The sequence below is a fragment of the Schistocerca piceifrons genome, chromosome 1 (genome assembly GCF_021461385.2).
Source record: "Schistocerca piceifrons isolate TAMUIC-IGC-003096 chromosome 1, iqSchPice1.1, whole genome shotgun sequence".
NCBI classification, from domain to species: domain Eukaryota; kingdom Metazoa; phylum Arthropoda; class Insecta; order Orthoptera; family Acrididae; genus Schistocerca; species Schistocerca piceifrons.
In genome coordinates this window covers 496,906,661-496,925,182 of record NC_060138.1, presented here as the reverse complement: position 1 = coordinate 496,925,182, position 18,522 = coordinate 496,906,661, and the positions used below count along the sequence as shown (strand labels likewise).

At 42.2% G+C, this 18,522-nt stretch overlaps 1 protein-coding gene across 1 annotated transcript in view; it reads right to left on the bottom strand.

Annotated features, from left to right (window-relative positions):
* Window positions 1-18,522, bottom strand: part of LOC124796008 (protein BANP-like) — a 186,362-nt gene that overhangs the window by 106,137 nt on the left and 61,703 nt on the right. Inside the window, exons 4-5 of the mRNA XM_047260094.1 lie at window positions 12,306-12,453; window positions 2,528-2,668 (exon numbers count right to left, since the gene is read on the bottom strand). Coding sequence (XP_047116050.1) covers window positions 2,528-2,668; window positions 12,306-12,453 — 289 coding nt within the window. The remainder of the gene's footprint in view (window positions 1-2,527; window positions 2,669-12,305; window positions 12,454-18,522) is intronic.

Below are 18,522 nucleotides of genomic sequence, written 5' to 3'. Positions count from 1 at the left end.
AAACTGGTTTGATGCACCTCTCCATGTTACTCTATCCTGTGCAAGCTTCTTCATCTCCCAGTACCTAGTGCAACCTACATCCTTCTGAATCTGTTTAGTGTATTCATCTTTTGGTCTCCCTCTATGATTTTTACCAATCACGCTGCCCTCCAATACTAAATTGGTGATCCCTTGATGCCTCAGAACATGTCCTACCAACTGATCCCTTCTTCTATCAAGTTGTGCCACAAATTTCTCTTCTCCCTAATTCTATTCAATACCTCCTCCTTAGTTATGTGATCTACCCATCTAATTTTCAGCATTCTTCTGTAGCACCACATTTCGAAAGCTTCTATTCTCTTCTTGTCTGAACTATTTATTGTCCATGTTTCACTTCCATACATGGCTACACTCCATACAAATACTTTCAGAAACGACTTCCTGACACTTAAATCTATACTCGATGTTAACAAATTTCTCTTCGTCAGAAACGCTTTCCTTGCCATTGCCAGTCTACATTTTATATCCTCTCTACTTCGACCATCATCAGTTATTTTGCTCTCCAAATAGCAAAACTCATTTACTACTTTAAGTGTCTCATTTCCTAATCTAATTCCCTCAGCATCACCCAATTTAATTTGACTGCATTCCAATTAGACTCGTTTTGCTTTTGTTGGATGTTCATCTTATATCTTCCTTTCAAGACACTGTCCAGTCCGTTCAATTGCTCTTCGAGGTCCTTTGCTGTCTCTGACAGAATTAAAATGTCACTGGCGAACCTCAAAGTTTTTATTTCTTCTCCATGGACTTTAATTCCTACTCCGAATTTTTCTTTTGTTTCCTTTACTGCTTGCTCAATATACAGATTGAATAACATTGAGGATAGGCTACAACCCTGTCTCACTCCCTTCCCAACCACTGATTCCCTGCTGTTCAATATCCTTGACATCGCTTTGTTGTACAATCCTAGAACATATCCTGAGATCAAACATAATGAGGTATCTTCAACATAATGACCTCCTCAATACCAACAAACATGGATTTCGGAAACATCGATCATATGAAACCCAACTCACACTTTCTTCACATGACATACTGAAAGCTTTGGATCAAGGCACGATGCAGTGTTTGTTGATTTCCAAAAAGCACTTGACTCAGTACGCACCTATCCTTATTGTCAAAAGTACTATCATGTAGGGTACCAAGTGAGATATGAGACTGGATTGAGGACTTTTTGGTAGGGAGGACACAGCACGTTATTTTGGATGGGGAGTTATCGCCAGATGTAGAAGAAACTTCGAGTGTGAACCAGGGAACTGTGTTGGGACCCTTGCTGTTCATGTTGTATATTAATGACCCTACAGACAATTTTAATAGTAAAATCAGACTTTTCGCAGATGATACAGTTTTCTATATTGAAGTACTATCTGAAAGACGCTGCATAAACAAAGGATCAGATCTTTATAAGATTTCAACGTGGTGCAGAGATTGGTAACTTGCTCTAAATGTTCAGAAATGTAAAACTTTGCACTTCACAAAATGAGAAACCATAGTATCCTATGACTATAATATCAATGGCTCACTGCTGGAATTGGCAAACTCATACAAATACCTGGGTGTAGCACTTTGTAGGGATATGAAACATAATGTACACATAGGTTCAGTCTTGGGTAAAGCATGTAGTAGACTTCGGTTTATTGGTAGAATACTGGGGAAGTTCAATCAGTCAACAAAAGAGATTACTTACAAATAACTTGTGTGACTGGTTCTAGAATACTGCTCAAGTGTGCGGGACCTGTACCAGATAGGATTAACAGGGGACACTGAATGTATACAGAGAAGGGCAGCACAAATGCTCACAGGTTTGTTTAATCCGTGGAAGAGCATCACACAAATACTGAAGGAACTTAAGCGGTAAGCTCTGGAAGACAAATGTAAACTATCCCGAGAAAGTCTATTAACGAAGTTTCAAGAACCGGCTTTAAATGATTACTCTAGGGATATACTAAAAACCCCTACACTTGCTCACATAGGGACTGTGAGGGTAAGATTACAATAATTACTACATGCACAAAGGCATTCAAACAATCATTCTAACTGCACTCCATATGCGAATGGAGCAGGAAGAAACCCTAATAATTGGTACAATCAGATGTATCCCCTGCCATGCACCTCACGGTGGTTTGCAGAGTATATATGTAGATGTAGATAGATACTAAAATAGCGTGTTTCTCTCCTTTAGTCTAGACATTAAAAATCTGTTTTACATGAAACTACAATTCATAAGAACGATTAACTCTGTATGCAGAGACACATATTGGTTTTTACTAACAAGGTCAAAAGATGTCTAACTAAATCCTGACACGCTTCGTGACAGGAAAGTTTTTGTGTGAATTCATTATTTATTAGGATTCTGATAATGAGTACAATATTTTCTTACTGAGTGTGACATGCAATGTGTGTGTGTGTGTGTGTGTGTGTGTGTGTGTGTGTGTGTGTGTGTGTGTGTGTGGGTGCGCCTATGGGTGCAAATTCAATGTTGATTTACCTTGAATCCTCCAAGAGGCAGGCCTCGCACCTTCTTCCTCCATGCTGTTCTACATTTAGAGTCCATATTCTGCTTTATCCTGTACCAGTCTCGTTCAGTAATATTGAACTTGTGTAATAAATGGCAACGAATGCCATATATCTGTAAAATAAAAAGATGTTATCACACAATCAGTATCAATTATTCTAACAACCAGTGACACACAAAATTACATTGCTGGGCGTCATGGAACCTATATAGTATTTACTGCTTTTTTTTTTTTTTAATTGCGAGTGACGCTGCAATGTACAATAATAACAAAACACAATTTAAATAACTTATGTGACAAAAGAAAAACAACAATAATAATACATTGTCCTTTTTCAAAGCAGGCAGAGTTTCTGTAAGCTCGACTGGTTCACCGAAGTGATGCTCACCAACTCACCAAAAATTAATGACAGGAAGACATTAAATGAGGGAGTGGCGGGAATGGGGGAACTAGTATGAAAACTGCTATTATAAAAATGATAAAAAAACAGATAGAACTTTTTATATTTTGTGTGGTTATTTACCATTTTTGTGTAGACAGATTAGTCAAAGGTTTGACACTGTCTGCGATGTCTGTTTGCGAAGTCCATCAAATTTGTGCACCTATGGCCAATGCAGTAGCCGCACTTACTTGTACAACTTAAGTCACTTGACCTGCATACACACTTGTTTTATCGACCTTATTTACAGTAGCATGATATAATATGGAGTACTTGCTCTAGTTCATAATGGTACACTCGCCACTGCGAGGGTGAGAGCAGTGTATGAATGGACTCTCATGTCAGTCAGCTGTCAGCTTGTGGCTATGTGCCATGTAAAATGACAAATATGTATATTTTGACTTGTAAATATGAGCCCAATTGTGAATAATAAGTGATTATGTCAACTGTCATCATTCATTATAATCCGAAATGATTTGAACCATTACAAGTCCTCCTAAATTTATGGTCCTCCGGTACGTTTACACTTTATATTTTTGTCTGGAGATGCTAACAGTTTTGGTCCTCCAGCCCGGACTGTGATGGATTTGATGAAGTAACATGTAGCCATCCATTGGTAGCAGCGACGAGTTTCCATGAAGCAAAACAGAGATGTCACCAGCAATATTGACACAACATATCTAAAAGTTAAGTATCTGGTGTGGCTATCCTGCTTCCTGTACTTCCCACTCATTGTAGCTGCTGCTTCTGCTGTCACCTGCCACTGTTAACTTTCTATGATGGATAAAGTTTTAAGAAAAAAAAATGTAATGACACACTTGGTGGTGAAAGAAAACCTCACACAGTTGTTACAGTTTGCTAACAAATTCGATGTAATGGACAAATTCCATGTAATGGACAAATCTCACACTGCGGACAGAGAAAACTTTGAAAACAAGGTCTTTGAGGTTTTGAAAAAAATGGGAGCAACTCAGATTAATCATGCCGAAGAAGCTGACAATGTTTCATCAGATGCCGGGTCAGCCTCGACTGTATCAAAATGCAGCATCAAGATGCCCACCAAAAAACTGCCATCATTTAATGGTGGTGTAACACAATTTCAGCATTTTTATGGCACATTTGTGAGTCTCATCATAAACAATTGGGAACTAGTGGACATTGCTAAGCACCATCATTTGTTAAATTCATTAACAGATGAAGCACACAATACAATTGCTCATCTTCTACTGACTAATACTAACTTTAAGGCAGCCTTTGATCTAGTTGATAACACATACAACAATCCTCAACTGATTGACTTGCCACACTTGAAGAAACTGCTAACACTACCAGCAATGCCAAAGCCATGTGCAAGTGAGCTTTGTGCACTACTGAATGAGGCTTTAAGCAATATGCATGCACTGATGACATTATAGTGGATGTCTCTTTGCAAGAAATAATTACATCACAGCTCCTTCTAGAAAGAGTTGAAGAGTCTATAAGAACAGAGTTTGAAGCCAGTCTGAGTTCAAACTGCTATCTGACATTTAAAGAGACCTGTACTTTTCTCGAAAATAAATGGATATCTTTAGAAATTGTAAAGGCTACCATATCACGACATCACAACATACCTATTAATAAACATCACAATATGTCCAGACCCAAGCAGTTTTAGCATTCATTACTAGTACTGCATGTGTCATGTGCTACCAGCTTCATGTGTTGCAAAAGTGCAACAAATTCAAATAAGCCATATGTTGCAAACTCGAAGCCACTGTGATGTGTGGCAAATTGTGTTAAAGGGCTTCTCACTGCAACTCCATCAAATATCATACCAGTGGTAAACAACACCATGTTTTATTACATGCAGAACCACAATGTGCACAAGATGGAACTAGGAAGGAGTGTCCAAGTGACACGTAACATGAATACAATGTCAAACACCAGTCAAGCACATTGAGTTATTGGTGGAAGATCAGCCCAAACAAACGTGCTCCTTGCGACAGTGAAAATAAAGTTGCAAGATACCAATGGAAGATGGTAGACTTGTCATGCTCCAGTAGACTCTGGGTCACAGTCATGCTTCATGTTGGAAATGTGCATAGTGCATTAGACTTCAAACTTGTGCAGCAGAGTACCAATTTGAGAAACAGGACAACCCACTAGGGAACATAAAACATTGTGTCTCTATACTAGCGGGCTTTTGTGTAAGCAAATTTACATTGTCTGTTGAAAGTTTAGTTTTTTCTGAAGATAACTGACACATTGCCTGAACAAATAATTGATCTCAGTATGTGGAACTTGCCAAATGTACAACTTGTTGATCTAGAGTTTCAGTCACCTAGAAAGATCAACATATTGCTAGTAGCAGAATTTTGTCCTTACTCTAGGAAGTCAAGGACTATCTCCATAGGAGCTGATCATTTCGTGCTTCATGAGATAGAGCTAGGTTGGGTCATATCACACCAGTATCAAATGGCAGAGCACACCAATCGTGACGGCGGATGACCGTGTTGTGCTTCATGAAAACTGACACTCACGTTCAAATACTCTTCAAGAAATTCTGGAAGATAGAAGAATTAAATCGTGATATAATGATGAAAGTAGAGGAACAATGTGAACCACACTTTGTGGAAACCACAATGAAAGATTCTATGGGCAGATTCATTTCCTGTCTTCCAATTTTGCGAAGAGCCAAGTCAGTTAGGTGATTCTTTCTAAACTGCAGCAAATGGTTTCTCTCAGATTGAACAGAAACTAGAGAGACAGCAGAAGCTTAAGGAAAGCTACACAGAGTTCATGACAGGTATAGACTTAGGACATATGGAACCAGTACTTACACCTGCTGCCATGTCATATTACATTCACATCACACTGTCCTCAAGGAAGCCAGGTTTATTACCAAAACAACGAGTATTTTTTTGATTGTTCAGCTAAAATGAGCTCTAATTTGTCACGGAACATTTCGTTAATCATTGGACCAACCACTCAACAGGATCTGCATTACATAAAATTATGCTTCTGCATGCATTTCATTGCCTTCACAGGTGACATAAAGAAGAAGGCAAGTTATAGTAGCGAGTGAAGATCACGCCTATCAATGAATGTTATGCTGGAGTAATAGTGATGATGATGATGGTGATGATGATGACTGGTTTGTGGGGTGTTCAACTGCATGGTCATCAGTGCCCATACAAAGTCCCATTTTTTGCACAGTCAAGTTTTTACACAATCTATCCACTGTCATGGATGATGATGATTATGATGAAATGATGAGGACAACACAAACACCCAGTCCCCAGGCAGAGAAAATCCCTAACCCAGCCAGGAATCAAACGCGGGACCCCATGATCCAGAGCACCCTGCAGGAATATCAGTTAAAATAGTCATGTATGGAATGATGTGTGTGCCTTTTCTTGTTGTATGATGTCTGTTACAATTAGTTCATGAAGAGGGTGGATATAGCAAGGGGAAAAACATACATAAAATTTTTTACTGAAGTGCTATTGGCTGTTCTAGAGGAAGTACCATTTGAAATACATATATTTCCAGCATTACCAGCACAATGGGTACCCAATTCATTATTCACTTGTGGCTGGGAATCATGTACCCAGCTCATTTCTAGTTGCTGCATAGAATGTGAATGCAATATCAGTTGGCCTGCATGTTTGGTTGACTTGAAATCACTGGACTTTTCCCTAGAAGACCTCGCAACTGCAACAGCAAATGTATACTGCAGTAGCGGGTGGTCAGTTCAAACATTTGATGACATAAAGGAATTTTAAAGAAGTGTTTATGACTATTTTCTTTAGTGATATTCTTTTTGCAGCTGTTGCTGATGTATCTCTACAACGTACACATTTATCTTGGGATTAAAATAATGAAGCAAAGTTATTACACACATCAGAAAAAGTTTTGCATCACCTCGGTTCTGAGAGTTCTGGAACCTGTACAGAAAATTGGAATAGAGATCAACATAAACATCATTTCCGCCCATTTTGTTGCTCATGAAAACCACACATTGCATGTTGTACCACCATACAGTGAGAACTTCAGATGTGGTGGTCCAGACTGCTGTACACTGGTATCTCTAATACCCAGTAGCACGTCCTCTTGCATTGATGTATTCGTCGTGGCATACTATTCACAAGTTCATCAAGGCACTGTTGGTCCACACTGTACCACTCCTCAATGGCGATTTGGTGTAGATCCCTCAGAGTGGTTGGTGGGTCATATCATCCATAAACAGCCCTTTTCAATCTATCCCAGGCATATTCGATAGGGTTCATGTCCGGAGAACATGCTGGCCACTCCAGATGAGCGATGTCATTATCCAGAAGGAAGTCATTCAGATGATGTGCATGATAGGGGTGCGAATTGTTGTCCAAGAAGAAGAATGCCTCGCCAATATGCTGCCGATATGGTTGCACTACCGGTTGGAGGATGGCATTCACGTATCGTACAGCCATTACGGCGCCTTCCATGACCACCAGCGGCGTACGTCGGCCCCATATGATGTCACCCCAAAACAGCAGGGAACCTCCACCTTGCTGCACTCGCTGGATAGTGTATCTAAGGCATCCAGCCTGAGCAGACAGCCTCCAAACACGTCTCTGACGATTGTCTGGTTGAAGGTATATGCAACACTCACTGGTGAAGAGGACGTGATGCCAATCCTGAGCAGTCCATTCGGCATGTTGTTGTTGGGCCCACCTCTACTGCACTGCATGGTGTCATGGTTGCAAAGATGGACCTCACTGTGGACGTTGGGAGTGAAGTTGTGCATCATGCAGCCTATTGTCCTCAGTTTGAGTCTTAACACAATGTCCTGTGGCTCAACAAAAAGCATTATTCAACATGGTGGCATTGCTGTCAGGGTTCTTCCAAACCATAATCCATAGGTAGCGGTCATCCATTACAGTAGTAGCCCTTGGGCAGCCTGAGCGAGGCATGTCATTGACAGTTCCTGTCTCTTGGTTCACTCCGAGATGCCTGGACACTTCACTTGTTGAGAACCCCTCCTGAACAAAGTAACAATGCGGATGTGATTGAACCTCGGTACAGTCTGTGTAGGCATATCTGAACTACGTGTACCTCCTTCCTGGTGGAATGACTGGAACTGATCAGCTGTTGGACCCCCTCTGCTCATGCATGGTTGCTTACATCTTTGGGTGGGTTTAGTGACATCTCTGTATGATACAGTCAAAGGAACTGTGTCTGTGATACAATATCCACAGCCAACATCTATCTTCAGGAGTTCTGGGAACCAGGGTGATGCAAAACCTTTTTTGATGTGTGTATTTAACAATTTCCTGTTTTAAAAACCAATTCAGTTTTTTAGTTGCACCTCTTCTTCAAGACTCTGGCTGAAACAAGAGCAGATCTTTTACAACAGTCAGCTGGTGAATCATCTTCAGATTCAATGTTTTTGCCTTATAGTTGATGTGTTGATCCAATCACTTGTAGTCAAGTGTGACTACTTTTAAATTATATTTTTCTTCAGTATTCCATCGTTGTAAGTAAACTCTCTTGGCTGTATGAATATGGATTGGTCCGGCAGCCCAACACAAGCATTCCATAAACAATACAAATTTCTGCATACAACAACAATTGGTTTCATTTTCAAAACAAAAAATCCTAACTTATAAATATTGGAATTACTCCAAAACTAGTAATCTGATTTGGAAGAGTGGTATGTCACTGAATTCATCTCTTTTACAGCTGCCACCAGAAACTGCTATAGTTCCATTTGAAAAATTACATCAATAAATATACCCCTGTAATAAATATAGCTTGAAAAGAGACTATAAAGACTTTTCACAATTAATTTGCATAAAACAGAATTATAACACCTTAAACAGTTCACATTGAAAGAGCCACAACTGCAAAAAACATGTTTCATAACCAGAGAATGACTGGAAAAGAGCACTCTATACCCCCCCAAAAATTCAGCGCACTCTTGCAGTTACTCTAGCATCATCTTTAAGATCTTGAATGAGTATCTTCATGTCAATACATTTTGCAGCCGATGGCTACCACACTACTTGCTCATAAAGCTTAGCATGTTAAGGCTGCCTTCCAGGACATAGATCAAATCTACCTGATGGATTAATTATGGGGGCTGGTGCACCAGCCACCTCAGGTGTAATTTTTAGGTGGTTTTTCATTTGCATAAAGCTAAGTACCAAGCTGGTTTCCAAGTCCCAACTCAATTACATGATTCACAAACTAAATGAAAAATATCCTCACACCTGACAATGAGGCACAATTGACTCAGACAGATTGGTCCCCTGGGGAGCTGGCAGTAGCTTTAAAATGCTTTTGGAAGTGATGACCCCATTGTAATAATAGCCTATATCCAGGTAGAGTTGTTCTCCATGTAACTGAAGAGGCACCAAGCCAGTTCTGATCTGGCATTAGCTGGACAAAGGGCACCAAAACGGTTAGTGAGATAGGATGGATGGCTACCACACCATGTAACACAGAAACATTATATTCCAATTTTGTGTTACGTCTGGAGATGGTTGACAGGTCTGATTCCAGTAGGTCAAAATCAATATTCAACAACCTAACTAGTGACGAAAGAGGTCCCATCAGTTCAAAATTGAGACAAAGTAGCAGGTAGACAAGAATATCCCCAATGGCACTTCTAGAAAGACAAAAGAAAGCGTAAAAAAAAAAAAGTATGGTATGCTTTTTCTCTGTTTCAAGTGGCGACAGCACATGCCATAGCAAACTGGAACCACTGCTACGATTACAATCCTATCAATAATTAATTTTTTCTATTCATTTTCCACTTTTCATTCAAGTATCTACAAAGTGCAGATCTAGTTTGTAACTGAATTTATCAAAACACTGGTCAGGCTTTGCTTCACTTAAATTATTACTCAGGCTTCTCTTTTCAAAGTGCTGATTCCAGTACTGTTCGTAGTTTTTGTGGAAATCCTGCTAACCAAAAGACATGAATAATTGAACTTCTTATTGCAACAGAGTAGATTTGGGGAGAGCGCTTATGTAATTTCAGGCATGTTGACACCATTCATTAGAAAGATTAGTATTCTGATCTTGGACTAATGTATTTCAATTTCTTCAACTAATTACATGCCAGATAATTAATCTTAAAGTTCCGGAGCACCTAGATTTGCCATTGCAAGTTTAGCCATTGTATTCGTTAGATTCCAAATTTACCACTATACTTTTCTTGTCATAACTTTTATGAACCAAATGATATCTTCACTAATCAAGCCATTATGAATTTTTATAAATGACTGTAAAATCTATAAATGGTGCCTCAACACAGGCATAAAAAATGGTTCCATGATATCTTACATTTTGTTAACCCACTAAATATTTTGCAAACCAATTTCTGGCGTAACATATAAATCCATTCAAATTAGCAAAATCCAGCCTAGCTGTTTGTCAAATCAACATGCAGTTTCCAAAATACTAAAATGTTCATACACCAGTCTTTATAAGGCCAACCCCAATCCCACAATCTTCAGCCTGGGCTTGAAAATCTTAGAGGCAACATATACTATGTGGAAGTTCAGAGACTTGGGGCTAGTCAATGTCATACTAAAATCAGCACCCGGTCAGTAAACTATTAACATCTCCATGAGAATACACCACTCGCATTCCTATGATTAAAATCTCTGTGGTAAGACGTTACATTTAACTTCTTAAATCACCAGTCGATAACAGTCATTCCAATCATGTATTTTTGTCAGAGTCATGAACACTAGTGCATTCATGTCATACACTTGGAAATCTGATGGTGTAATTGAAGAACAACTGTGATATTCAACTGTGAGAAGTCTTCTGTGAAAGTGCATTGTGGATGATCTGCCACTGTCATAATATATGATGAGGTTTTGAAAGTAACTACCTGTAAACAATCTTTTATGTAAGGCCAGGGAATGGATGTTGTACCCTTTATGGAGATAATAAATGTGGGAATAGTCACATGAATTAAAAATTGTGTGGTGAACACTATTGGAAACTTCCCTGCAACACCAGTTTTACAGCAATTTGACAAAGTTTCTACAATGAGCCTACAAGGGAAAAATGAAGATTTGCAGGTAGATCACATTTCAAGAATAAAAGTCACATTTGACAGACATGGAACAGTAATCCCATACTGGTGTGCTGTGGTACAAATGCAGTCGAAGCACCAACATTTCTTGAGATCTACCTCCAAACACTTATGCATCCTCTTTAATGCCTACATGTGGCAGCGTGTGATTTCCTTCTATTTTGAAGCGAATGAGCTATCTGTGAACATTGTCTTAGCCCACTGAACGTGACTACAAGTGTCTATGAAGCATTCTTGAGCAACCTTCTCACAGAAGCACTTCTTTAAGCCTATACAACACAAATTGAAAGGATTCACCAATTTATACAACCTGGAAAAGAGTATTTTAAGAAAATAACAAATTAAACTTTCATTAAAGCAGGGATATGAATAACTTTCACAGACATGAAATAATGTCATGTGTAAAGAACTCTTCCTACCAACCAAAACACTGTTGCTGCTATCCTCATCTGTCTTTAATGAATGTTTTCCCACATAATATCCATCTGAAGGCATATCATTGACTTCTTCTTCATCTTTATGTAAGTAAATGGCATACTTGCCACCAATTATTTCAACTTAAAAGTGATGGACATTTTAGTAGTCAGATATATGGGTCCGCGAAATGGAATAGCTTTCTCTTATGTCAATATGTCTCCAAACTTCATGCCTTAAAACTTGTATCCCTCACAGTTTCCACCCATTTCCCACAAATTCCCCCAAAGAAGTCTTATATCTGTGACAAACGTACATGTTCTGGCCATGCTTTCCTCACCACCTGTCTCTTTTGTTGCTTATCTCACCAGCCTCCAACCTATGGACCTTTTTTAAATGCAACAAAAAATTTGCTCTCTCAAACATTGAATATGTACAATATCACTGTGTCACCTTTCCAATTCTGTTATCTTAAACATAGAGAAGTTTAAGCTTGTTAATGTCATCTGACTCCTATATTGATCAAAAACGGTGTGTAAATTTTTGAGGTTACTAAATAACAACACTTTTTTGGTTTTTTTCCTTTTCATATTTGAAAGTTATGATGGAAGAGAAAATGATTATTTACAATTAAAAATATAGTTTCCTAAACTAACCACCATTACTGTGATTATGGAAGTTGCCAAGTAAAAACATAAGGCAGATCATTTCTGGGACCTAACCAGGCAAGTATTTCCAGAACTGGCTATTCTGTGTAGCTTAAATAAATGTGTAACAATAACCATAATAACAATAATAAAACTAACGACACAACAATATAACATACCATAAGTGGATCCAGTTGTTTTTTTCCATGCTTTCCCTTCCCAGAGAGGTTTGAAACTGCCAGAACTTCTCTTGGAAATAAATAATCCAACAACGTAACAGCCATTTTTTCTGGACTATGACAGAACGTATTGATGTGTAGGAGGTTACTGTAACACACATACAATTATGTCTAATATTATTAGGAATTCATGGTGTCTGTTTCCACTCTTAAAATAATACAGTCCATTAAAATTAGAAGAAATACAGTATATGCCTCCATCCTAAACGAGACAAGTATGCGATTTAGAGCAACATTCCTTTGGTGGAATTGCTCTGAAGTCCCCTTTCCCTTGGCTTACTAGCTTTTCCTCATTGTTCACAAAGTCCACTCTGTATCTCTTCCATCAACCCAAGATCAGCTTCATGCAACAGATGATTTTATGCAGTTCTGAAATAAATCTTATTCTATAGAACATAGAAAAAATTTTGGTTACTTTCTTTCGCTTTTAGCTATACTATTTGTGGTGGTGATTAATTCCAGCTTGTATTCATCAAGTGAGAGACTTGGCCCCTGTCTGCCCTCTAATGTAACTGTGTTTCTAGCTAGTTTCACAATTAATTTGCTCAATTCAAACACTTATTAGTATTATTTAGAGGTAACAGGTAGTTGACATGTGGATAACAATTGCTGAAATCAAATCTTGGCGACAGGAAACAGATGCAGGTCCAACTCCTGGGTAAAAGCTGTAGCATTTTTTGCGTGGATACTTTCTTGTGAAACAAAGGAACTTTTCCAAGTAGTATCGATCATTTCACTTTCAATATTTATTTTGTAGTACTCAGACTACTGCTTGTAAATACAGACAGTTTAATGCATGTAAGGCTCTGATGGGAAAAGTCAAGAATTGTATAAATGAAATGCACATATCTTTGAGGATAAAACGTATCAGGACAAACATGTGGTAGAACACCTTGAGATCTTAGATTAAAACTGTGTGCCAGGCCATGAATCGACTCGAGATCTTTGCCTTTTCTGGGCAGCTGCTCTACCAATTGAGCTACCGAAGCACAACTGACGATCCTTCTTCACAGCTTTACTTCTGCCAGTATCTCATCTCCTACCTTCTGAACTTACAGAAGATGTCATATGAAACTTACAGGACTGGCATTCCGGGATGAAAGGACGTTGCTACCAGGAAGTTTCATATCAGCACACACTCCACTTCAGAATGAAAAATTCATTCCGAAAACACACTCCCCAAACTGTTGTGAATCCACATGTCTGCAATATCTTTTCTTCCAGGACAGCTAGTCCTGCAAGTTTCGCAAACAAACCTTTGTGAAGTTTGGAAGGTACAAGATAAGGCCAGAGGCTCTGGCAAAAGTAAAGCTGTGAGGATGGGTCATGAGTCGTGCTTGGGTAGTGCTGTGACAGTGCCACGACATTTAACAGTGCCGACATGACAGTACGTGAAAACGGTGATAGAGGCGCTCCACAACTCGGCTGAGCGCAGGAGCGCCACCTAGGTACGAACGGCGCCGGACGCATGTCACAGCACGGCAGTCGAATAAGAGATACTGAGTTGTTATCATGTAACCAGCTATTGTTTCTAAGTGAGTGTGTTGGAATATCCACGCAATTATTGGTGATTAAAGGTTATAACACTTTTTGGCGACGAGGATGGGATATTTTCACTGCGTTGTGGATTTGTGTGTTTGTGACGGGGCAGACATGCAACAGCTTATGCAAGCGCTCATCGAACAACAAACACAGCTGACGGCTGCTATTCAGGCACAACAAACACAGCTGACGGCTGCTATTCAGGCATTGTCGGCGTCGCTTACTCATCGTCTGTCTTCCTCTTCTCTGCCTCCATTCCCTCCTTATGACGAGGCCACTGAAGACTGGGAGGATTATGAGAAGCGTTTGCGGCAACACTTCTTGGCTGTCGATGCTCCTACGTATAAGTCGTTATTTCTATCTTGGATTTCCCCACAGATCTATCAGCTGCTACCTCAGTTAGCCCCTCTGCAGGAACCTGCCTCTCTGTCCTTCCAAGAAATGTGTGACTTATTGTCTAACTATTACCTAAAAACACCCACGTCATTGCCGCCCGCCTGGCGTTCTACCGGTGTCGTAAACAGCCCCATCAATCTTACCGGGCTTGGGCGGCGGAACTACACGGTCTGAGTAAGAAATGTCAGTTTGTCACGGACACTCATCATGAGTCTTATGCTGATTCAATGGTTAGGGATGCTATTCTACGGCTTGCTCCTGATAAAGAAGTTTGGCAACGTGCCCTACAACTGCCAAACCCATCGTTGTCGGAAGTTCTAAGCATCGCTCAATCCTTTGAAGTGTCTCACGCTGCTGGCACGCAAATAGACGCGTGGTGTGATGTAGGCACTGTACAGTCAACTTTCGACACGGACAATTTGCCTGTTTCACAGGAGAACGAAGATGTGGCGGCGGTTCACTCGCATAAACAACGTCGCGTTGGGCTGCAACGCTCGCAGCGAAAACACAGAAGCAGGTTCGTTCCACACTTCCTTCTTTTCCACGTTGTTTCATACAGCATGATAGGGCCGCGTGTCCAAAACGTTGGGCCACGTGTAATTCATGTAGGAAAAAAGGCCACATTGCTTCTGTGTGTCAGTCCCCTAAAGTTCCTGTCGATGAGGACGAGGCATCAGACATGGATGTTAACTGTGTGCTTTCTCAAACAAATAAGTTGTTTGTTACCGTTCATGTTCTGGATAAAGACATTCACATGCAAGTGGACACTGGCTCTGCAGTAACTCTCATTAATTCTCGTACGTATTTGGAGTTGGGCTCCCCTCCCTTCTCTCCAGTTACGCGAAATCTGAGAACTTATAATAAACAGAAAATTCCTATCATTGGCCAGTTTGATGCTTCCACTGCCTACAAGTCTGTTGTTAGGCCCCTCACGTTTTATGTGTTGGATCATGCGGGCACTGAAAACCTGTTCGGTTATAATGCTTTCCAGTTGTTCGGGTTCTCCATTGATGATGATGTGCACCTCATATCTGAGGATATTCCGTATCAACAGCTGGATGGATTGTGTTCTGAATTTTCGTCCGTGTTCTCTGCTGGTCTGGGTCGTGTCAAGGATTTTGGAGCCCACATTGCTCTTAAACCTACAGCTCGCCCTAAGTTTTTCTGGGCATGCCCTATTCCGGTGGCGTTGCGTGCACCTGTCAAGGCTGAGATAGACAGGTTAACAGCTTCAGGGATTCTCCTTCCTGTTACCTCCAGCGAATGGGCATTGCCAATCGTGGTGGTTTCTAAACCAAACGGGAGTCTGCGATTGTGTGGTGATTTTAAAGCCACTGTCAACGCTCAGAGCCTCATTGACACTTATCCTCTTCCCCATCCCGAGGAGTTATTTACCAAGCTCGCTGGGGGCCAGTTCTTTTCCAGACTTGACTTATCGGAGGCGTACCATCAGTTGCCGTTGGATGCTTCTTCCAAGGAATTTCTCGTCATCAACACTCCTTGTGGGTTGTATCGGTACCAGCAGTTACCATTTGGCGTCGCTAGTGCACCGGCCATTTTTCAGCGGTTTTTGGAACAGCTCACGGCTTCCGTTCCCGGCTGCATAAACTATCTGGATGACATTGTTGTCACGAGGGCCTCCACTGAGGAGCACCTTCGCAATTTGCGTTCACTGTTTCGGGTTTTGCATTCGGCTGGGTTGAGGTGCAATCTGGACAAGTCACAGTTCTTCCAACCCTCCATTGTGTATCTTGGTTTCCACTTGTCCCGTGAGGGTACACGTCCTCTATGTCAGCACGTTGCGGCCATTAACGCTCTACCACAGCCGTCTACGGTCAAAGAACTTCAGGCGTTTCTAGGCAAGATTGCTTATTATCACAAATTCATTCCATCCGCGATGGCGGTAGCTCATCCTCTGCATCAGCCGTTACGCAAAAACGTCCCTTTCTGTTGGTCCGACGAGTGTGAGCAGGCTTTTGTCTGCCTGAAGGCTCATTTGCAGTCGGCGCCTTGTCTTGCCATATTCCGTCTGGGTCAGCACTTGGTTCTGGCAACTGACGCGTCACAGTATGGCCTAGGGGCTGTTCTCGCCCATCGGTATGAGGATGGGTTGGAACGACCCATCGCCTATGCTTCCAAGACCCTCAACGATGCGCAACGGCGTTACTTTCCAATCGAAAAGGAGGCGCTTGCTATCATTTATGTTCTAAAAAAGTTCAGCGTTTTTTTTGTATGGTTCAAAGTTTCATCTGATCACTGACCACAAGCCGCTGGTCTCTCTGTTCAGCCCATCAGCGTCGCTTCTGGATAAGGCAGCTCACTGCCTGCAACGTTGGGCCTTACACTTGTCTCGTTTTCACTATGAGATTCACTATCGCCCCACGGCCCAGCACGCCAACGCTGACGCATTGTCGCAATTGCCGATGGGCCCCGACCCGGTTTTCGATCGTGATGAACTACTCTGTTTCCACATTGATGAGGAAGAACATCGTGCGGTCGAGGGTTTTCCACTTACAGGTTCACTGGTCGCGTCGGCTACTGTGCAGGACCCGGTCCTGCGTCAGGTGATCGGTTTTGTTCAACGGGCTTGGCCGGACAGGAACAAGGGCAGGGCATCGGATCCCCTTCGCAACTACCATGCCTTGTGCCTTTGTCTGTCTGTTCGTGATGGTGTTGTTCTTCTGGCCACGGATGGCGCATCTCCACGGGTCGTGGTGCCAGCCTCTCTTCGCAAAGATGTTCTCAAACTGTTGCATGAAGGCCTTTGGGGTATTTCTCGGACTAAGTCCCTGGCCCGCAGGCACGTTTATTGGCCCAGTATTGATTCGGACATCGCCCACATGGTTGCTGCGTGTGGTCAGTGTGCTCAACATGTGTGTGGTCAGTGTGCTCAACAACTGGCTGCACCTCGTACAATGCCCTCTCCGTGGCCTGATCTGACGCAGCCATGGGAACGGGTGCATGCTGACTTTGCCGGCCCCTTCTTCGGTACTTATTGGCTACTGTTAATTGACGCCTTCTCGAAGTTTCCGTTTGTTGTTCGATGTCCGTCGCCCACCACTGCGGCGACGACGCTGGCTTTGTCCAAACTCTTTGCGCTAGAAGGTTTTCCATCCAGGATCGTCACGGACAATGGCCCTCAGTTCTCTTCGCAGGCCTCCCGTGATTTTTGTACTGGACAAGGGATTCATAATGTTACAGCACCGCCCTTCCATGCGCAATCGAATGGGGAGGTCGAGTGCCTTGTCCGCACTTTCAAAAGCCAGATGAAAAAATTCCTTAGTGATTTTTCCACAGATGACGCTCTGCTGCAATTTCTGAGTTCTTATCGCTTCACGCCTCTGGGTGATCGCAGCCCTGCTGAACTCTTGCATGGCCGCCAACCGCGTACTCTACTGCACCTGCTTCACCCTGTCAGGCCTGATGCTGTGTCCCCTAGTGCGGGAAAATACTCGGTGGGCGCCGACGTGTGGGCACGAGGGTATGGATCTCGCCCTAAATGGATTCCAGGGGTGGTCAAGGCTCTTCGCGGCCGCCGGCTTTGTGAAATACGTACGGACGACGGCATGGTTGTTCGCCATTACGACCAGATGCGCCCACGAGTGGTGGCCACGCCGGTGCCACCGCCCCTTCCTTCGCCTCCACCAGCCCGAGAAGACAGTCCTGTCGCTGCTGCCGCTCTACCGTACGTGCTGATGCAGCCGACGTCGCTACCACTTCTGAGTACGCTGGAACCGGCCCCAGTCGCGATGCCGCTTTCTCTGGGACCCATCTCGCTGGAGCACACCCCCAGGTTCACGACACCTATGGATGCTGCTGCGGAGTTTTCACCCATCATCTTGTCCAGGAGGCATGTTCCATGCACGAGCTTCCGTCCTGGACATTTTCGACCATACTCTCGTGTCTCTCCGCGGGATCTTATCGGGGCCTCGCAAGAGGCCATGGATGTCTCCGCACTGTCCATGTCTCCAAGGAAGTGAGTGTTTTTTTTTCAAGGGGGGAAAAGTGTTGTGACAGTGCAACGACATTTATCAGTGCCGCCACAACAGTACGCGCAAATGGCGATAGAGGCGCTCCGCAACTCGGCTGAGCACGGAAGCGCCACCTAGCTACGAACGGCACCGGCCACATGTCACGGCACAGCAGTCGAATAAGAGATACTGAGTTGTTATCATGTAACCAGCTATTGTTTCTAAGTGAGTGTGTTGGAATATCCACG